Source organism: Echeneis naucrates, chromosome 2, assembly GCF_900963305.1.
Source record: "Echeneis naucrates chromosome 2, fEcheNa1.1, whole genome shotgun sequence".
In the NCBI taxonomy this organism is placed as follows: domain Eukaryota; kingdom Metazoa; phylum Chordata; class Actinopteri; order Carangiformes; family Echeneidae; genus Echeneis; species Echeneis naucrates.
Window position 1 is genome coordinate 10,141,573 of NC_042512.1, and position 22,013 is coordinate 10,163,585.

General features: G+C 43.6%; 2 protein-coding genes across 2 annotated transcripts; one reads left to right on the forward strand and one right to left on the reverse strand.

Annotated features, from left to right (window-relative positions):
• Positions 1 to 2,252: 2,252 nt before the first annotated feature.
• Positions 2,253 to 11,000, forward strand: LOC115057624 (double-stranded RNA-specific editase 1-like). Its single transcript, XM_029524796.1, has 10 exons — positions 2,253 to 2,372; positions 3,471 to 3,537; positions 4,439 to 5,334; positions 6,629 to 6,743; positions 7,801 to 7,969; positions 8,689 to 8,840; positions 9,230 to 9,398; positions 10,055 to 10,236; positions 10,513 to 10,691; positions 10,824 to 11,000. The coding sequence occupies exons 1-10, from the start codon at positions 2,253 to 2,255 to the stop codon at positions 10,998 to 11,000; spliced, it is 2,226 nt and encodes a 741-aa protein (XP_029380656.1).
• Positions 11,001 to 13,601: 2,601 nt separating this feature from the next.
• Positions 13,602 to 21,341, reverse strand: LOC115051480 (NLR family CARD domain-containing protein 3-like). The gene is given in 10 exon segments (XM_029514881.1): positions 13,602 to 15,554; positions 15,728 to 15,774; positions 15,852 to 16,025; positions 16,919 to 17,092; positions 17,204 to 18,267; positions 18,269 to 19,005; positions 19,154 to 19,361; positions 20,069 to 20,117; positions 20,223 to 20,858; positions 21,286 to 21,341. Coding segments are annotated over 9 exon segments (3,558 nt in total). The 5' UTR covers positions 20,795 to 20,858; positions 21,286 to 21,341; the 3' UTR covers positions 13,602 to 15,021.
• Between the last annotated feature and the right edge of the window lie 672 nt (positions 21,342 to 22,013).

The window sequence follows — 22,013 nt, forward strand, 5'->3', positions numbered from 1 at the left end:
TTTTCTCGCGCCTGTTAACATTCGGTCTGAATCAGCTGAAGGCCTTTCGGGGATTTGTTTGGGCATCCTGATCGTAATGGATCGCAGTCTCGAGATAGCAAATGAGTGCTCGGAGGCGCTGGCCTTATTGCGGGCAGAAAAGAAAGCATCCGTCTAATTGAAATAGTCATCAGATTGGAATGGAAAGTAATGAAAGCGTAAACGTGGCAAACTCATAGCTCTCCCTTTGTCTTCCGATCTGCTGTCTCTGTCTCTGAGACGCTGATGTGAGTATTCCCCGACTCGCTCCTTGAATCATCACTAATTCATCACATTTTACCGTCTCTGCCACTTTTTTTTTTTTTCCTTTCTTTCTTTTCCTCCTCAAATTCTTGTAGTGGGAGGTGAGCCCACTTTAATATTTTATAAGGGACCACTTCTAGGAAGCAGAGGGAGCAAAGTCAACCCGAGTGCTGGACGAGAAAGCGCCCTGGAACTTAGACAAGTATTAGGTGATCGGTCACGAGCAGGAAGTCTCAGCAAGATCTTATGAGATCACGAGGCAACATTAGAGGAAATGCAACAAAGCTTCCGCCAGCATAAAATTAAATCCCAAATCCGATTACGACCGCAACATCTGTCAAGGTCGAGGGTCCGTCGTCGCGACTAACCGCCCCAATGAATGCCCCAATATATGTAAAAGGAAAAAACACATGAATATCTTAATGAAGCAGATCTGCCGGGAGTAAATGGATCAATATCATTAGAGAGCAGAGCCTAACGATTGTTAGAATTGTCAAACTCTGGAATGTGTTGGAGATGTTGATTATTTTCTACCACTCTTTAGCCCGACCGCTTATTATTATTTTTATTTGGAGTGGTATATATTGGTTCCATTCTGCCTTTTGTATATATGACGTTGTGTCCCGTTATTGCTGTTTTACTTTTTATCTTTTGGAGAGCACCTGGAAAAAAAAAATGTTTTTAATCAAAGAAAGGGGCCCTGCAATTAACGTCAAATTATTAAGTTAGGTTTAAAAAGTTGGTTTAAAGCTGAGCTACAGACAAGCTGAACTTCAAGTGGTTTAGGGACCGTTAGCAGTCAAAAATATTTTTAGATGTTTCACATCAAGTTAAAATCCTTTAACTACAGATGACGGAGCAGTTAATCCCTGCTGTTCATCACTACAACTAAGTGTGTTCAAAGTGGGTGAACACACTGAAACACAAACATGAACATCTTTAACTGTATGAAAGAAGAGGACAGGCATTCTCCTTGTAATTTTTCTTTTTTTTTTTTTTTTTTTGTTTTAAATGCCTGAAGGAGGCATGTGAGGAAGCTCCAAGACTGATGACAGTGCAGCTTACGCACCAGAAGTCGATATGTCATGGGTTTCGATGCCTTTCTTTTTTTTTTTTTTTTTTTTTTTTAAGTTTCAGGTTTTACAACTTGCTGTGCCAGCTCCATTTTATCTTCCATTTTATTTTACTATTTTTTTAATAATCGATCCTTCATATGGTATAAATGTACTGAATCACCAGTTTCCTCCAAACCTGTCATTCCTTCTTGCAAGCATCGAATACTGCCAGAGGAATTATTGCAGGACTTGAGATTTTCTGATTGTGGAGCCGTGCATCTGTCAATGCTCCTGAGTAAAAGAAAAATAAATAAATAAATCAATAAATGAAAAAGAAGCCCAGCTGTATATGTGCATGGTGTCTGAATGTTAAATAATACAACGTAAATATAAAACAGAAACGTAACAAAATAAATCCAGGAATAACGTGCTCCTGTAAAAATAGCACTCTTAGCATTGATTAACTCTTCATTGGCGCAATAAAAACTATAAATAAAACTATAAATCAAACTATCTCCACCTCCTGAGATGGAAAAATCTCATTTATTACTTTTTCATTACTATCCACTTAGTCAAACATCTCAAAAAATGTTTCTTTTCAATACTTGCATATAAATTCAGGCGTTAAGTGGTGAAGCTTCAAACAATGAGCGAGAAAATCAAAATAAACAAATAAATTCATTAAATTGCTGCTTGTGTTAAACTGCTGAGCACATTGCATTGGCACAGTGCTTCTGTTATCTGTGTGCACGGTTGTGCGACAACTGGGATGTTCTGAACTGGCATCTGAGCTGGTTTACCTCAGAAATTCCACACCTAACATTTTTAAATGCTTCATTTGAATCACCAATTTACAAGAAGAATCCGTGTTACACAGTTGTATTCGACCGCTTAAGCCTAACCTTTAAATGGGACATGTCCAGAGGACAGAGGACATGTCCCATGTCCCAGCATAGGAGGGAGGGAGGAAAACATCTGGGAGGCGAAATCTGTGGAGATATAAAGAGCAGCTGCTCCACCTACAGGCTTCTGGCTGTAACGACAGTTTTACTGATCGTCCCTCGGTTTGCAGACCAAACCAGAACACTTAAGTTTTTCTCTTCCCTCATTGGTTCCTTTGCAACACTTTTGGACGTCATCAGTTAACTAGTCACCTTCTCTTTTTCTTCCAAAATCTTTGAGCGAAAATTTGCGTAAACAGCAAAATGGTGCCTGTATTTCGGGTGAAAGCCTCCCTACTGCAGAAACAGATATAAATTTGGTGGGATTTAATTCATTTTCTTTTTTCTTTTTGTATTTTGTTTCAGTGGAATATTGAGTGTAATAATTATTGCTTTTCTATGACGTCCATACAAAAAAAAAAAAAAAAAAAAATGCTCTGATGCAGCAGAAGCAGAATAATTGTCTCCAGACTCATGACATCACCACAACCTCGGAAAAGGACAGGGGAACAGCAGTCCACGCCTGAAAACTGATCTGTTTGCACTGACTGCATTGCATGATCTTGTTGTCTCTAACAGAGCGCTGTGTATTTCTTCCCGGTAGACCTTCTGTCTTTCAGAGCAATCCAGTCATTGGTTAAACGCATCATTTGTTGCTGATTCCAAGTTTAACTGCGCTACTTTTTCTTTCAAATGATGTAATATTCAGCCGCTGCGGCGCGACATACCTTCCTCCATATGCAGTCTTCTCCCCGACAGCCAAATGTGATCCCTTCTCCTTCTTTTATGTCCGCTTGTGCGCGAAGAGACACACACACACACGTCAATCTTCTGGGGGGAGAAAAAAAAAAAAAAACACCAAACACACAAACTTCAAATTATCATTTTAAATTTTACAATCTTCTGTAGCGCACTGCGACTTTAATTTCTTACCGCCATGTTTTCAATCTCCACTTGAAGTTGAAACCGAAATGCACAAGATGGCCGGTGAAGTTTTCCAACTTCTCTCAGCTGCACAATCTCGGCGGTGTTGAGCCGCAAAGTCCCTCTTTGAGGATTGATCTCATGCAAATACACCACGTCCTGTGAATAGGCAGGCGTCATATCGGTCATTTTTCTTTAGTCCGCTGCCTGAACATTTCCCTCTCTTTGTGTGTGTGTGTGTGGGGGGGGTTTTCTGCAGGGAAAGTAGGAAGCCGGTCTCCTGGAAAACCAACAGAGGCTGCTCGCCATAGAAGGGGACCGAGCAGAGAGAATGAGTGAGTCTTTTTTTTTTTTTTTTTTAAACATTTCATCAAGTTTTAACAGCACATGTGTCCTTTAATGCCTTTGTTTTATTAAATAATTAGAAACAGAGACAGAGCTCGTCTCTGTTCTGGCTAAGGCAAATGAAACCATCGGAATTCTGCTTTGTAGACAGATGATTGAAGGTTGTCCAAAGTTATCTTTGCCAAAATAACACCCAGAAAGTCAGAGAACAAATGACGTATCAGGCGCCAGGTAGACATTTAGACCAATAAGCAGTTGACCTCGCTGAGCTGCAGCTTTTATCTGTTTCAGGGAACAATCACAGAATGTCCCCACAGACTATCAACTGTTTAAATCTGGACTTTATAAAGCTAAAAGTTTTTTTTATTTATTTTTTTTTTTTGCCTGTCTGGAGAGTTTTTTTTTTTTCCAGTTCGTTTTAACGCAACAAATGCTAAAACAGGCTGAGAAAACTCTCTGGTGTTTCTCTTCAAGCTCTCCATCTCTCTACAGCCCAGCGATACCTGCGTTTTACAGGACTGCTATCTGTCCCGAAAGGAGTAACCTGTCGTAGCTTTTTGCTGGAGGATGTTATAAATGGAAATTTACGTCACGCCTCATCGACTTTGTTCACAGGGCCTGATGATGTGTGTTCCAACTTTGCACAGCAGATTTTCCCAGGAGTGAAATTTGAGTGATTGGTAAAAGAACTGCGGTTAATTAATTTCGAGGAATATTAATATCAATCATGATTTATTGTTTTTTTTTTTTTTTTTTTAATCTTTCCAAATATTATTAATTAAAGGAACACACATCATTTGTTCAGTTGCAAAGAGAGATGAAAGAATTGCTTTTACATTTACAAGGTCCTGCATCAAAGGCACTGTGAGTTACTTTTTCTGGGCACCGCAGGTTCGCGCGGCACAGCCGTTAAGGAAAATCAAAACTTGGGCAGCCGCTTCTCCAAAGCGGGTGTTGCAGCCGAGGCCGCCAATGGAAGTGCTGGGCGTGGGAGGAAACGCCCCTTGGAGGAGGGCAATAGAGGCCACGCGCAGTCCGCCTACTGGCCAAGGAAACGTAAGAAAGCAGGGCCCGTTGCGCCGAAGAACGCCCTCATGCAGCTGAATGAGATCAAGCCGGGGCTGCAGTACAAACTGCTCTCTCAGACGGGCCCCATTCACGCCCCCGTCTTCGCCATGACCGTGGAGGTCAACGGGCTGACCTTCGAGGGTTCGGGCCCGACCAAGAAGAAGGCCAAGCTGAATGCGGCAGAGAAGGCCCTGTGCTCTTTTGTCCAGTTCCCAAATGCATCTGAAGCCCATGTGGCAATGGGCCGGACTCTGTCTGTCCACACGGACTTCACTTCAGACCAGGCCGACTTTCCGGACATGCTCTTCAACGCTTTTGAGAAATCCGCCCCTTTAGACTCGTTTTATTTTGCTCCCACTGGTAACGCTCCCTCACTGGGAATAGAGTTTATACCGTCCCCTCTCCCAAGCCTCGCCCAGGTTCCACTACCCACTGCCATTCCTCCCGCGAGCAGAAAGAACGCTGCGATGATCCTGAACGAGTTGCGGCCGGGCGTGAAGTACGACTTTGTGTCCGAGAGCGGGGAAAGCCACGGCAAGAACTTTGTCATGTCCGTCACGATAGACGCTCAGAATTTCCAGGGTTCCGGGCGGAACAAGAAGCTGGCCAAAGCCCGGGCTGCCCAAGCTGCCCTGTCCGCCCTGTTCAACATGCAGCCGGATCAGGCTCCATCACAGCAACCTATACCCAGAAAAGGACTGCAGCTTCACCTACCACAGGTAGGCATTGCGGCTGAACGAATAATTAACACATCGCTGCTCATATTGCCATAATTTTTTTTTTTTGTTTTCTTCATAGATACGATCAAATTAACAAAAGTGCGCTTTAAGTTCTGATCATATCCATTTTCTGGGCACCGCACGCTGAAGACACGTCATCCAAAATTCAGTGTTTGAGAGAGAGAGAAAGATAGATAGGAGAGAGAGAAAAAAAAAAAAAAAAAACACTAACCTGCACTGACAAATTCATCCATTCACTCATCTTCTACCTCCAATTGCGAGGGGCGTTGGACCCAATCACAGCACGCTGGGCTCACCCTGGACAGGTCGCCAGTCCAACGCAGATAACAGTCTCAACAGTGCCCTGCATAGGGAAGACACGAAGAGCCTTAACTCCTGTTTTGCATGAATTATAAAAGCCTCCCTCTGGGTTTTTTTTTTTTTTTTCTTCCGGGTATTTTTATTACTCCCTAAGCGTGAAAAATAAATAAATAAAAATTCACCTTTTTTTTTTTTTTTTTTTTTTTAAACACACATTATTCAAGGAGTCGGCGACCTGTCCCCTAAATGTACAACGTTTTTAAACTTTTAACTGATGAAATATATTTTTAACAAAACAATGAGTAGAATAAGTTTATTTTAATACTTTATTACTTTTTTTTTTTTTTTTTTTTTTTTTAAACCTACCACCTAGAACAGAAGGCATCTGAGCTATCATCTTTTGAGGACTTTCTCAAAGCCTCGTGACAATTCACTTCAAAGCGCTACGCCTTATTGGCTCAAAGGGCAAGTGTTTATTCTCAAGCTAGAGGGATGTTTTGCTCCGAAATCTGTCGGGGTGTACAAATCTATGCCCAGCACTACTCAGATCTCACACAGCTGATCATATTGGCCCGAGCGAAAACCAGTCGGAGCTGGCTGGATCTGGGCTGATGAAACGGTTGCCTGTCCAAAATTATCCCGACATCGAGCGTGATGGCGTCTCAGTTGCGGGAGAGATAACTGGAGCAACGTAAAGAAAGATAGAAAAGGATTTCACAAAAAACGTTGTTTTGGCCGAGAGCGTAATTTGTACAGGGGACAAGGGGGTCATGACCCCCGGAAAAACTAAATCCAGCCAATATAACCACGTCGTTCTGCTTTAATAAAAATATGTAACTCACCCAATGGAAGACCCAAAGTTACGCCCTCGGTTTTGGCTTTGGCAGCAGAAGGTGTTGTGTCTGTACTGACGTGGGGAAAGTGAACTGAGATAAGTTCCTGCTTAATTTTCCTCCGCCCCGCCTTCCTTCAGGTCCTGGCGGATGCCGTCTCTCGCCTGGTTGTCGACAAGTTCAGCGAACTGACGGGCAACTTCACGTCTCCACATGCTCGGAGGAAAGTCCTGGCGGGTGTCGTCATGACAACAGGTGCTCGTCTGTGTTTTTCCAAGCTGTTCGTGGGGGCGAAACGGAGGCTTTGAATGAGCTCGTTGAATGACAGTAAGCGTTTACATTGTAAAATGAGCTTACTTACTGTACGTATCTCGGTCTGGATGAGGCTTCTGGATCAGAGAAGAGGGCATAAAACCTTCTTCATCCTGGGGAGGAGTGACAACAGACCTCAAATACATGTAGCAACCGTCGTATTTATCCAAATATGTTCCCCTGTTTGAGGTTAAATCGAGCTAACGGACTCTTTAGTAACTTTCAAGACCAGGCTTAAAACTTTCCTGTATGACAGAGCGTACAGTTAAAAAGTCCTCTACTCTTTAGGTATGCTGCTATAGGCCGAGGCTGCTGGGGGAAGGACTGAGCTTCTCTCTCTCTCTCTCTCTCTCTCCCCCTCTCCCTCTTTCTCTCTAACTCCCTCGCATGCGCTGATAAAAACCATCCTTCTTAAAAAAAAACAAACAAACAAAAAAAAAAAAACAACAGTTTCACCAAGTTCTAAGCATTTATACTGCATTTACTAACCATGTTCTGCCAAAGTCTCTGTCTCTCCCAGTTCCTCTCCTCTCTCTCCTCATCCTGCAGGTGGTGACTCATCTCCATCCCATGTTCCTGCAACACCTGCTGGTCCCATATAGCATGAATTCTGTATTACAGCTCAACTCCATGAACTTCATGCAACAACATGTTCCTGCCTACACCCCCCCCCCCCCCTTCCAATGTCTGTCTGTCTGTCTCTGTGTCTCTCTCTCTCTCTCTCTCTCTCTCTCTCTCTCGGCCGCCCCCCGAGCCTGGTTCTGCTTCTTAAAGGAAGTTTTTCCTTGCCACTGTTGCCAAGTGCTTGCTCATCGGGGGATCTGTTGGGTCTCTTTAAATAAATTTATAAAGAGTTTGGTCTAGACCTGCTCTATATGTAAAGTGCCTCGATGTAACTTTGTTATGATTTGGCGCTATCCAAATAAATCTGATTTGATTTGATTTAACGATTACTTCAGCAGGACTCCCTTGCTTACGTTTTGACACTCTTGTTGTCCAGGCACGGACGTGAAAGAGGCCCAGGTCATCTGTGTGTCCACTGGAACCAAGTGCATTAATGGCGAATACATGAGCGACCGGGGCTTGGCCCTCAACGACTGCCACGCCGAGATTGTCGCTCGAAGGTCGCTCGTCAGGTACCTGTACTCCCAGCTGGAGCGTTTTCTCAGGTGAGTCACAGCCTCTGTAGTGTTCACGCCTAGAACTCACCCTCTAGGTCACGGGGGGCCAAATCTGGCCCTCAGTGTAATTATATTTGGCCCGCGAGAGCGTATCAAATATCTTATTAGAGCTGGCCCACCAGCATATGGCGCATACACCGCGAATACTAAAAAAAAAAATCCCAGAATGCTTTGCGTTGGCGAAATGAATGTTATCTTTATGCGCTTTTCCTACTCCAAGGCATGGACTGTTAAACGTTGAAAAATTGCATCACTGAAGGAAAATTATTATTTTTGGTCGTTTTGTTGTTGGCCTGTAAAAAAAAAAAACTAGATGGAGAGAAACGAATACAACTGAAATTCAAATTTAATTTCTCATGTGTTAATAATATTAAGCTTTGGTTGTTCCAGATTCAGCGTTCACAAAAAAACTAAAGTCGTCTCCATATGAAAAAGGTTCAACATTACTTATCTGGAGAAAAGCAGTAAGTTTTTCCAAGAAATATTGAGTTTGGCCCACGACTTCGTCCCAGTTTTTAAATTTTGGAGCACCGTGAATTTGAGTTTGGAGTGAACGGAGTGAACCCTTTAAATATTTAAAAGACATTCTTATTGTTAGGAAGTATCTATGTGAACAAATTCCCATAAAGCCGGATGCCTTTTGCGGCGCTCTGTATGGTGTGTTGCACTCTGACTGACGAGTCACTTGCGTTCATATATGTCTTCAGCAACAAAGAGGAGCAGCAGAGATCCATCTTCGCCCGATGTGACGGCGAACGAGGCTTCAGGCTGAAGGAGCACGTCCAGTTCCACCTGTACATCAGCACATCCCCCTGCGGAGACGCCCGCATCTTCTCTCCTCATGAAGCTGGAGTGGAGGGTGAGCGGATGAAGGAAACGGATAAAATTGTCGCCGATTCGTATCCAAAAATCGGATATAATTTTATTTTCCTCTCTTCTGGTCCGTTGACTGGCCTCTCGTTACTGGAGCTCTGGAGAAAAGTGCAAAAATGGTGAACCTTTCACGATAAACACAAAATATCCTATCCAAAAAGTTACTCTTCTATTTCACAGACAATTGCAGCACAACTTTCCGAAATGAAATGTTTGTCAGTTAACAGCAGAGTTTTGCAAGACAAGTTCAAAAATGTCTGAAAAAGACCATGCCATTTCTCCGACTGCTATTATGATGAAGTCAAAATTCTCATTCGGGCATTGATTTTAACTCATATCACGCTTTGCTCTTATCGCTGCAAAATCCTGCGTCAGATCAGGGAGACAGACATCCGAACAGAAAGGCCCGAGGGCAACTTCGCACCAAAATCGAGTCCGGCGAGGGAACCATCCCAGTGCGCGCCGGTAACACCATCCAGACGTGGGACGGGGTCCTCCAGGGCGAGAGGCTGCTCACCATGTCCTGCAGCGACAAGATCGCCAGGTCCGTGCTCCGTCCTTCACCTTTTCACAACACAAAAATCATGCCCACAATTACATTCAAACTTGTCTTTTATTCTCAGAGGAATACAGGAAACAATTTACTTGTGGAAGCTGCGGCTATACTTTATTGTAAGATTAGCTTCTTTTTTTTTTATGTGTCCCTGGTTATTTACAATCCCTCAAATCAGGTATTAAAACTGACAAATATTGTCGAATTGTTGCTGAAATTCACTAAATTGGATTTAAAAGTAAGCTGTTGATCGTGCAGCTGAAGGGAATGATAGCATTCTCAACTGCACATGAATATCACGTTAACACAGCAAAGGCAATTATTTGATGGAGATCCAAAAGGAAACTCATATCTATGAAATTTAGGGCAAGAGAAACACTCATGCATCACCGCCGGACCTCGTCTTGCGGCCTCAGCATGTCTCAGCATATTAAATGAGGCCCTTCAGACCCATCTGAGGTGCCGATGGGTCAAGTTGCAGTCCTGCTGTGTGTGAAAGAGGCTGGATCACCTCGGTGTGGTGTTTTTCAATCGCCCGGCCTCTGTCCTCGGCAGGTTTAGGCCTGTTGATGTCTCTCTGGGAGGGCGCGCGCTAATTTGATTTCAGGAGAGCTGAAGTCGTATCAAACCTCGACTCTGCGCTGCAGGTGGAACGTCGTTGGCTTCCAAGGCTCCCTGATGAGCTACTTCACCGGGCCCATCTACTTCTCCAGCATCATCCTGGGCAGCCTGTACCACGCCGATCACCTCTCCAGAGCCATCTACCAGAGGATCGCTGAGATCGAGGCCCTGCCGGAGCCCTTCAGTCTGAACAGGCCGCTGCTCAGTGGTGAGAGGAGGGTCGCCGCTTGACTGCTGTGCTGATGGCAGATTGCGTTACAAGCAGTGTAGTCACAGCTGGCGGATTGAGGGGTTGAACTGTATGCGTGAATTTCATTTGTGAACCTGCAACATGCCTTTCAGCTTTTGAAGATCAAATTGTATGCTTTAACATCTGCCACGCCTCAGTTAAACTTGGACTTTGGACCTTCATACATTGGAAATAGATGAGTCTTGTAAGAATTCATCCGTTTTCCTTTCCCGATTTCATGTCCGACCTCGAAAGGAATAAGCAACGCCGAAGCCCGTCAGCCAGGAAAAGCGCCAAACTTCAGCGTGAACTGGACAGTGGGGGACGAAAAGCTGGAGGTGATCAACGCGACAACAGGAAAAGATGATCTGGGTCGGCCTTCCAGAATCTGTAAACGTGCACTCTACAGCCACTGGACGCGGCTGCACTGTAAGGTAATGTGGGAATGTGCAAGAGTAGAATACTCCGAGAAAGTCCAAGTTTGGAGAACAGAAAAACGAAGACATTAAAACTTTAGGAGGCATTGTGTTATATTTTTGACTCACTTACCTGCCTCACACCTGCAGCTCTCCCCCGCCCTGCCGATTGGGACGTCGCGGCCCTCCAGCTACCACGAGGCCAAGCGAGCGGCAGTGGAGTACCACGCCGCCAAGCAGGCCCTCTTCAGGGCCTTCCACAGAGCCGGACTTGGGGCCTGGGTGAAGAAGCCGGTAGAGCAGGACCAGTTTTCCCTCGCCGCTTGAGTCAGCGCTGGCCCCGGGTGGTGGAACTGTGTTCCCTGACCATTCGCTCTGGACTGGGACGAAAGTGCATGTCAGAAACTAAGGACTGAACATTCCCCCTCACTTTGATAGCCTCGTGCTATTACCTCTTTTATAAAAGACACAATTATACAAAAGTGTATGCAGCTTTAGACAAAGGATAAGTGTGTTAAAAAAAAAAAACAAAACAACAACTTTCACTTTATCTTTATGACGACGCATGTAAGATAAGAACAGAGTCACAGAAAAACTATGGTCATATGTTGTGCGACAAGTGTATTCAGGGCAGGTTCCTTTTCAAGTCACTTCACCAGAGGCTTGACGATCTATGGGCATAACATGCAATAAAATCCAGCCCTACGAATGAAATATGGACAAATTTTGCGAAGGTGATGGAGGGAGACAGTGTATCACACTAAGCTTTCGTCAGAGATCAAGTCCGTGTTGGTTTGGCTCTTCCGCCGCTTAAAGATAGACTAACCGCACCTCCTTTTCACGTCCGTGCTGGACACTGTCGTCCCGAGAACTCCTGCAGAAAATTAAAGACATGTGACAGCAACGCCCGCCGCCAGGAGCGGCAGTTTGATTCAATAATACTGTATATACACTGCAAATAAGCATGTGTTGCTATCTCTCCGATTGAGATTCCATTTGTACCTACTGAGGATGCAAGCCTCAAAAAAAAAAAAAAAAAAAAGGGAAAAAAGTGCTAATCTATGCAGAGAGATGGGAGACATTCACTGCAGACTTGAACCTGCAAATGGGATTTGTTAATACCAGTGATAAACCTGGAGTCTCCTCCTCAGGACACACGAGACTCGGATTTGTGAAGAATAAACGCCGATCTTTCTGATGATCACATCAGTAAGGTCACAGTAATGCAGCTTCTGACAAAATGTACACACACTGGATTAAGTTCATGCTCCGCTGGAGCGCAAAAACTAAAAAAGGAGTTTCCACCTGAGGGTTCAGACTCAGGATTTGTTCTCTGGGGCGCAGCCTTTTATCCAAACACACCAAAGATGATGTCAGCATTTTTCTTCTCAATGCATGCATTTGCAGCGTTCATCGTTTTGGTTGGTTTTGTTTTTTCAGAAATCTCTGGAACACACAAAGGATCTATAACAACTGTTAAATTTCTTTTCTGAAACTTTGTTCTTTTTTCCCAACTATTTATTAAAAATTTCTGTAAAGGACTAAAGGATTAAAAAGGATTTTAAAGGATTTTTAACCTGCGCCTGTGGGGTTTATTGGAAAGATTCGCATTTAACATAGATTCAGTTTTTGTTTTTTCTTTCGATATTTTCGCTTGGCATCCTCCTCCGGCTAATTTGATGAATGTGAGCTAAAGATTTGCTCTTCTTTGAGAGGTAAACAAAGGGGAAAACCTGATTCTCTGCATGTCGCCTCTCTGTCCAAGAATGAAAAACACGAGCTTTGGAGACTGAGCTACAGATTTAATTAAACGCCTCTGGACTTGTTTGTTTTTTTGTTGTCTTCAAGGACAGACAGACACAAAGGCAGAGAAAGACAGTGAGAAAAAGGCAGATGGACATGTAGGGGAATTAGATAATCAAAGTTTAAATCACATGAATAACAGAACGGGGCTCCACTCGTCTTTTAACGGCTGAAAACGAAGAACGTACAGCCTCAATGATCCGTGCATGATTCATGAACGTGCAGTGACTCGAATCCCATTTAACAAACAATGTCATAAGAGCAAAGGCTGCTCATTTAACACAAGTTAACAGGAAGCGGACCAAGTCAGAAAAAACACAGAACAACATGATCTAAAATATACAAAGCGGCGAATCAGCTGAGTGAGATATGCGACTTTCCTCCTCGTGAACTAAATGAGTGAGGGACTTAAAGCTTCATTTGAACAGAGATTGAAATGTAGTCTTGGAGTAAATGCGGCACCAGACTTATGACAGATAGTGAGAATGTGGCATCAGCTTACTTTCAGCCGGTCTTCCCCCGGACACGCAGCGGCTGGAGGCGCCTGCGGTCAAGGTCAAAGGTCACTCTCAGGCTGTGGACACAAAAAACAGTCTTTCCTTGCAGGTTGGGTGACCAAAAAGGGGAGACATGCCCTTTTTTTTTCCCCCATTGACATTATCATGTCAAATTTCTAGTGTTCTTCATTAAGTCCGCTTTGTCTGCCCGATGAGGCTTAATGAAATGTTACAAACAATGACTTTTTAGAAATTACTGCACGCACACTTGGCTACAATGAACAAATCCGAAAGGAAGCTTATGAAGTCTTCCGTTCTTCAAAAGTTCCTGATTGATTTGTCGCGGCAGAAACAAAGGCAAAAGGCACAACTGGCGAGAATAGTGCAAAAGTGGCAAAAAGCCACAAGTAGTTTCAAAGTAGCGGGAAGCAACAAGAAGCAGATATTCTGTTAGAGTGTGTTCTGTTTTTACGCGAGAATCTCTTGTCGGGAAAAAAGGGAAAAAATCCTTCTTTCTTTTTAATCCATTTTTTCTTTTTTCCTTTTTCTTTTTTTTTTCTTTTTCCACAGACGTACATACAAACATAAGAAGAATTTTTATAGAGCCAGAAAAATAATGGCAGAACAGTCAACATTAACATAACTTTTTTTTTTTTTTTTTTTTTTGCAACCAGTGCTTCGTGAGAAGGAACACATAAGGAGATTATCAAGTAATGCAACATTTCAAACGCACATCAAGTCAGTTTATGAAATCACGACCAATATTTCCAGGTAGAATGCTATAGTCACATCTATGTCAGCCTCACACGCAACATCTTCTAATTTCAAAGTACGTAGTAAAAACTTACAACTCGTTACATTTTTTCGCAAGGACAACCATTGAAATTCCCACAGCCAATTTCACAGCCAATGAGACATCCAGGTTTGCAACTTACAGCCATTTCTGACAATGAGAACACTCAATTTCCACTATTGGAAGGTTAAAAGTCCTGAAAAACAGACGTCCCCGAAAGCGGGTGGTTGGAATTTTTATGGTTTAAACCAAAAGCTCATATTTCCAAATTAAGGGGCTTCCTGTCAATTTCTGTCACTCATAACAAGCAAATTAGATTATTGTAACGGTTTATTGACTGGACTCCCAAAATCAAACATTCAAAGACTACAGTTAATTCAAAACGCAGCTGCCCGCATCCTCACTGGTACAAAGAAATCTTAGCACATCGCACGGCACATCGCAATTACCCATCAACTCAAGAATTGATTTTAAAAATCATGCTACTGGTTTATAAAGCTTTACACGGCCTTGCACTTCAGACATGCTCATCAGCTACACTCCAGCAAGAACTCTCAGATCTACAAATAACTGCAGTCTAATTTTCCCTCGTACTGACACTAGGCAGGGGGAGGCAGCTTTTTGCATCTATGCCCCACGTATCTGGAACAACCTGGCCCAGAAAGTAAAACAGCTTAGATCAGTGATCACATTCAAAAACGAGTTAAAAATGATTCGAAAGTGCATTTCATTAAATTGTGCTTGTGTGTGCATGAAATGCGTTCTATAAAGAAATGAATTGATTGACCTGAGGCTCTGCTCTCTGTTGGTCTTGTCTCTTTCTCTTGGCAGATTTGACCGACAGTGAGAGGTTAGTGTTTGCATTCTTCAATTCAGATAAACAGACGTCCTGTATGACAATCATCGTTTTTGTTTTTTTTTTTTTTTTCCCCCCCTCACCTTAACCACTCAATCTGCGCATCAACTTTTTTCCCCTCCTTCGGTATTCAAATCTGGGACATTTCCGGAGCTTTACCCTGAAACAGGACAACAGATAGATAGTTGTACAATGACCTCCAGGAATCCTAACAGTGCAGCTGGAGGACAAAGTAACGCTGTCCAGAGAGGTTAGATGACCAGATAATCCTTCTCTAAGGTACTTGGAGCCAAGTACAACAATCTCATTTTTGTCCGAGTTCAGAAGTAAAAACTTACACTGCCACTTCCAGAGTAGACTGGACAGTCAAGTGTCTCAGCCACTAATTTCAAGTGTCCTTCAATACAACTCCCTCAGAGACACTGAAGAACCAGAACAGATCAAGAATCCAGGATAGAGAGGTTCAGTGAATGTGGTGTTGAAGGTGTGGAGGTGGATCAGTGAGTCAGAGGAGACTCTGTAGAAGGACAGAGAGCCAGCAGGACAGTCCGCATACACTGCTACTCTGTTAGAGACAGAGGAGGAGGAGAGGGATGTTTCTCTGTAGTTGTGCCAGACAGAGTAACCATAATCATCAGAGCAGAGCAGACTCCAGGACTGATTATTATATCCAAACATGCAGTCATCACTGTGTCCTTTCCTTCTGATTCCTCTGTAGCTCGCTGAGATACGAACCTCTCCTCTCCACTCGACCTCCCAGTAACAGTGACCAGTCAGAACATTTCTACACAGCAGCTGAGGAAAGTTATCAAATCTGTCTGGATGATCAGGATATGACTGATCCTCTGCTACATGTGTCACCTTCCTGTTGTTGTCAGACAGTTTGAGGTGTCTGTTGATTGTGTTTGTGTCCAGTTCCAGTTCACAGACATCTGATGGAGAGAACAAGAAACAACAACTGTAGCTTATCTGTTCACTTAACAACTTCACTGAAAGTGAACTGAATAAGAAAGTGAATGAATCTTTGTACTTCAGTCAGAAATGTAAAAATCTAGTGTAACATGAGCAGCTGAGTTTTCATGAATCAAAGTGAAAACACACTCACACTTCCTCGGACCAGGTCTCAGTCTCTGTGGTCCACCATGGTCCACCCTGGAGGAAGAAACAGAGTCAGGATCAACTTGATCCACCATCAAACATGAAGCAGAGTTCCTCAGAGCTGTCCAGACCTGAGAGTGTCCAGTCTCCAGTCTGGATCCTCCAGTCCAGCAGACAGAAGCTTCACTCCTGAGTCTCCTGGATGATTGTAGCTCAGGTCCAGTTCTCTCAGATGGGAGGGGTTGGAGCTGAGAGCTGAGGCCAGAGAAGAACAGCCTTCCTCTGAGACCAGACAACCTGACAGACTGAACACACACACACACACACACACACACACACACACACACCACCTGAGCAACACTGAACCATGCTATGAAAACAAGCTAATAGGCTTCACTCTACACAAGCAGAACAACATCATGCCATCGGCTCCACTTCACTGCGCCCATATGTTCAAAAAGCAACACTTCACTTTCCAACAAACAGACACTCTGACTGTGCAGATAACTGCGTATAAGATAAAACCACTTTGATTAGTGCAGCTACAATTGAAAAGGAAATAACTCCTATAGGGGCTCCAGCACCCCCCCATGACCGAGAAAAGGATAAGCAGTAGACAATGAATGAATGAATAACTCCAATCCGGCAGCACAGCAGCACAGTGGTTAGCGCTGTTGGCTTGCAGCAAAAAAGTTGTGGGTTAGATTCCCGGGCCTGGGGCCTTCCCCCTTCCCCCATGCTTCCATGTGTTTCCTCCCACTATCCAAAGACTATAAATTGCCCGTAGATGTGTTTCTGTTGTTCTTCTCTTTCTGTCTCTGTGTGTTGGCCCTGCGAATCTTGGGCCTCTATCATGAAGCTGGATTAACGTGCCTCGGATCTCTTGTGATTATCTGACTTCACCTATCCAGACAACCGTAACCCTGATAAGCGGTCTCACAAAGCCACCGGTTTAATTGAAGACGCCAGCATGACCCAGCATGCACCTGTCGGCTGAGCAACATGTGTGTGTTTGATTTGTTTCACTTTCTCTGTTCTACATGTTGTGAATAAAATCAGTGATTCTTTCTGGAGCGTGAAGCTTTTTATACTGATGACTATCTCCCAAATCTACGAACCACTTCAGTTCATTTTTGTCTAATTTAATGAAAGACGATAAAAACACATAAAACGTCTTGACACAAACATGAATTCTGACCTGAGAGTTTCCAGTTTACAATGTGGACTCTTCAATCCAGCACATAGAAGATTCACTCCTGAATCCTGCAGGTTGTTGTTACTCAGGTCCAGATCTCTCAGACTAGAGGACTGGGAGCTGAGGACTGAGGACAGAGCTTCACAGCTTCTGTCTGAGAGGTTACAGCCACTCAGTCTGAAGAGGAATCAGCAAAACAAGATAAAATTAATAGAAAAGTGTTTGGTTTTTTTTTGTTTGAGCAAATAAAAAGATTTAGTTGATCTGAATGGATTTATTTGCACATACAGAACTTTGTTGGAGGCTTTGACCACTGGCAGCAGCCTCAGAAGAGCCTCCTCTGAAGCAGAATATTTCTTCAGGTCAAACACGTCCAGATCTTTTTCTGATGACAGTAAGATGAAGACCAGAGCTGACCATTGAGCAGGAGACAGTTTATCTGTGGAGAGACGTCCTGATCTCAGGGACTGTTGGATCTCCTCCACCAGAGAACCATCATTCAGTTCATTCAGACAGTGAAACAGGTTGATACTTTTCTCTGGAGACAGATTCTCACTGATCTTTGTCTTGATGTACTGGACTGTTTTCTGATTGGTCTCTGAGCTACTTCCTGTCTGTGTCACCAGGCCTCGTAGGAGAGTTTGATTGGTCCGCAGTGAAAGACCCAGAAGGAACCGAAGGAACAAGTCCAGGTGTCCATTTGGACTCTGTAAGGCCTCATCCACAGCACTCTGGTAGAGACGTGTGATTTTAGATCCAGTCCTTATTCGTTTTGTCCTGCGGGATGTTTTTTGGTCTGACGTCAGATTGACTCGAAAGTTGATGAAGGTCAGATGGACATGAAGAGCAGCCAGAAACTCCTGAACACTCAGATGGACGAAGCAGAAGACCTTGTCCTGGTACAGCCCTGTCTCTTCTTTGAAGATCTGTGTCAACACTCCTGAGTAAACTGATGCTGCTCTGATATCGATGCCACACTCTGTCAGGTCTGATTCATAGAAGATCAGGTTTCCTTTCTGCAGCTGCTCAAAAGCCACTTTTCCCAGAGACTCAATCATCTTCCTGGTCTCTGGACTCCAGTGTGGATCTGACTCAGCTCCTCCATCGTACTTGACCTTCTTCAGTTTGGACTGAACCACCAGGAAGTGGATGTACATCTCAGTCAGGGTCTTGGGCAGCTCTCCTCCCTCTCTGGTCTTCAACACCTCCTCCAGAACTGTAGCAGTGATCCAGCAGAAGACTGGGATGTGGCACATGATGTGGAGGCTTCGTGAGGTCTTGATGTGGGAGATGATCCTGCTGGCCTGCTTCTTTTGTCTGAACCTCTTCCTGAAGTACTCCTCCTTCTGTGGGGTCATTGAACCCTCTGACCTCTGTCACCATGTCAACATACTGAGGAAGGATTTGATTGGCTGCTGCAGGTCGTGTGGTTATCCAGAGGCGAGCAGAGGGAAGCAGTTTCCCCCTGATGAGGTTTGTCAGCAGCACGTCCACTGAGGTGGACTCTGTAGGATCAGTCAGGACCTCAGTGTTGTGGAAGTCCAGAGGAAGTCGACACTCATCCAGACCGTCAAAGATGAACACAAGCTGGAAGTGATCAAAGCTGCACATTCCTGCTTCTTTGGTTTCAGTGAAGAAGAGATGAACAAGTTCCACCAAGCTGAACTTCTTCTCTTTCAGCACATTCAGCTCTCTGAAGGTGAAGGGGAATGTGAACTCTATGTCCTGGTTGGCTTTGTCTTCAGCCCAGTCCAGAGTGAACTTCTGTGTTAAGACGGTTTTCCCAATGCCAGCCACTCCCTTTGTCATCACTGTTCTGATTGGTTGGTCTCTTCCAGGTGGGGGTTTAAAGATGTCTTCTTGTCTGATGCTTGTTTCTGCTCTGTCCTGTTTCCTGGATGCTGTTTCAATCTGTCTGACCTCATGTTCCTCATTGACCTCTCCAGTCCCTCCCTCTGTGATGTAGAGCTCTGTGTAGATCTGATTCAGAAGGGTTGGGTTTCCTGCTTTAGAGATCCCCTCAAACACACACTGGAACTTCTTCTTCAGGCCAGATTTGAGTTTATGTCGACAAACTTGAGCACGACTTTCTAAATAAACAAAAATACATGAGATTAAATAACTAACAACAAGGTTGATGTTTTATTCTCTTCAGGATTAAGAATATGATCATATTTCTCTCCATCTCCTCAGACTTTATTCAATGTCTAATTGATCCATCATGTTAAATCCTCTTACTGCTCTGCAGACAGTCAGCCAGCTCCTCCTGCTTCATCCTCCTCAGGAAGTTCACTGTGATCTTCAGAAATGCCTCTCTGCTCCTCCTCTGCTCTTCATCCACCTCATCATCCTCATTCTTGATGAATTGTGGGTAATCTGGACTCAGACTCTTTTTGATTTTCTTCAGCTCGTTCTTCACAAAACAGACAATGTTCTCCTCCAGCAGCTGGAACACAATAACATCCTGTGTAAAGTTCACTCTCAGTATAAACTGATGGATCAAAGCATCAGATCATCAGTCAGCAGAGTTCAACTTTAGCTGCTGCTGTATCATCTGCTGCCACGTCTCTTTCCAGAGCTACACAGAAAGATTCAGACCTGCTGACTTCACTAAACTAACTTCACTGGTGTAACTTACTAAGTTTGACTTTATATTCTGACAACACAGAGATCCTGATCATCAAATGAAGACCAAACTGATACAGCCCTTCAACACATCAACTTAGGAAGTGAAAATTCAGGGTATTAACTGTGACTGTGGCTGAAGATGGATCAGACCACCTGAACTAGTTCACTGATGAATTATTCCATCTTTAAACCCTGTAGAGACAGAGTCCATGGAGGTCCAGGACTGAATCTAATAAACTTTACTTTAAGATTCACTACAGATGCATAAGAAGGAGCAGAAATGTTTTGTAAAAGTCTCCAACAGACCATATTCATACAGAACATATCTGTTGAGGCTGATGGATTATTGCTCTGTGGTGAACTACAACTCCCAGTCCTCTCCCACTCTCTCCCACCCCAAACCTGTTTAATCCCAATTCAACTCCTGTCTGTCACAGAGTAAAGCTCTACTGGTCTAAAGATTGCAGCTTCAAACTCAAGTCTTTGTTGGTGTCTGTTGTAGTCACTGGATGAACATTTACACACCATAAATATGGAGTCCAGGTCTGTGTGATGATGCTTGTCAGGCTTAAATCTGAGGAGAAAAACATCAAGTTTGTTCCAGGAGTTTTCGATGAACACCAGAGAATCTGATAGACAAGCTTTGATACATTTTAAACAACAAATTATCATCTTTCACCTTTTTCCTTTGATAAGGTGATCCATATACTGATCACTCTTCAGGGACATATAGCTGGATCCAGCAGACTGTTGTCCTCCCTTACAGCCAAAAAGACGTTTCATAGACCGATCGCTCTTCACGGACATATAGCTGGATACAGCAGACTTTTGTCCTCCCTTAAAGTTAGGAGGACCCTCCCGAGACCGATCGCTCTTCACGGACACACAACTGGATACAGCAGACTGTTGTCCTCCCTTAAAGTTAGGAGGACCCTCCCGAGACCGATCGCTCTTCGAGGACACACAGCTGGATACAGCAGACTGTTGTCCTCCCTTAAAGTTAGGAGGACCCTCCCGAGACCGATCGCTCTTCACGGACACACAACTGGATCCAGCAGACTGTTGTCCTCCCTTAAAGCCAAAAGGACGTTTCATAGACCGATCGCTCTTCACGGACATATAGCTGGATACAGCAGACTTTTGTCCTCCCTTAAAGTTAGGAGGACCCTCCCGAGACCGATCGCTCTTCACGGACACACAGCTGGATACAGCAGACTGTTGTCCTCCCTTAAAGTTAAAAGGAGGATCCATAGACCGATCGCTCTTCACGGACACACAGCTCTGTTGTGGAGAATCTGGTCTTGACTTCTGGTTCCTAGCACAAACGGAGTTGACAAAATACTTAACAACCAAGAAAACTAAACAAAAAAATAATAGTTTGTATAGCCACAAATAACCCAAAATAATTTATTGTTGGATTTCTTTTTCATGTTAATTACATTTACATATCACTTTGACTGTTTGGATGCTTTTCTATTTGACTAACCTGAAACACTGTTACTTTAATTAAAAAGTGCAAGACAAATGAAGATTATTATTAATACTAACATCATCATAATAATTATTATTATTATGATATCTCCACTTGCTGGTTGAACTCCCTGTGAAAACAAGAACAAACAAAACAGCAGCAGAAAATTTCAGGAGCAAAAGATCTAAGTGACAGTGAGAGTGAATAATGATGGAGCAGTGATCTGAGTGCTGAGCTCTGACAGATGGACAGTTAGAGATCCTCATCTCACCTCTGAGCTTTGGTCTGACTCTCATGTTCCCCACACAGAGTGGTTTTAGAGGGAGGGGCTCCCTCCTCTCTGTCCTCACACTGATCCATAGCTGAGCCTCCACCTGCTGGAAAGGTGACACAATCATCACATCAAATCATTCAAGCCAACAACAACAACTATGTCACTCAATTATCATGAGTCTGAGGACAAAATTACGTAAGAAAGAGTAAAGTTACTGGGGAGAAAAAAAAACAAAAAAACAAATAAATGTCCAGAAAGTCCGGCCACTTAACTGTTCCATGTTTTTGTGGTTTCACTGTTAAAGGTCAGCTGAACTGAGACAATGTTTTCAGGAGATACAGATCTGGAATATACTATTTATTAAATCACTCTCCTTATGAATGAATGTGATCAACAACTAAAACAACAATTTTCCCTGAAAACTTATTTCCACTCCTCTCTGATCTAGAAAAATGTGGTAACATTAATTCATTCATTCTTTCGTCTCCCGCTTTTCTCTTCTCCGGGTTGCAGGAGCCAATCCCACCTCACAAAGGGAGAGGGCGGGATGCACCCTGGACAGGTCACCAGTCCATCACAGGGCAAACCAACGCAGACTAACAACCACTCACATTCCCACTCAGACAATTTAGAGTTACAACAACTGGAGTACATTGAGGAAGTCGAACCGGCAAGCTTTTTGTTGTGGGGGAACAGCCCTAACCACAATGTGCTTCCCCACCATG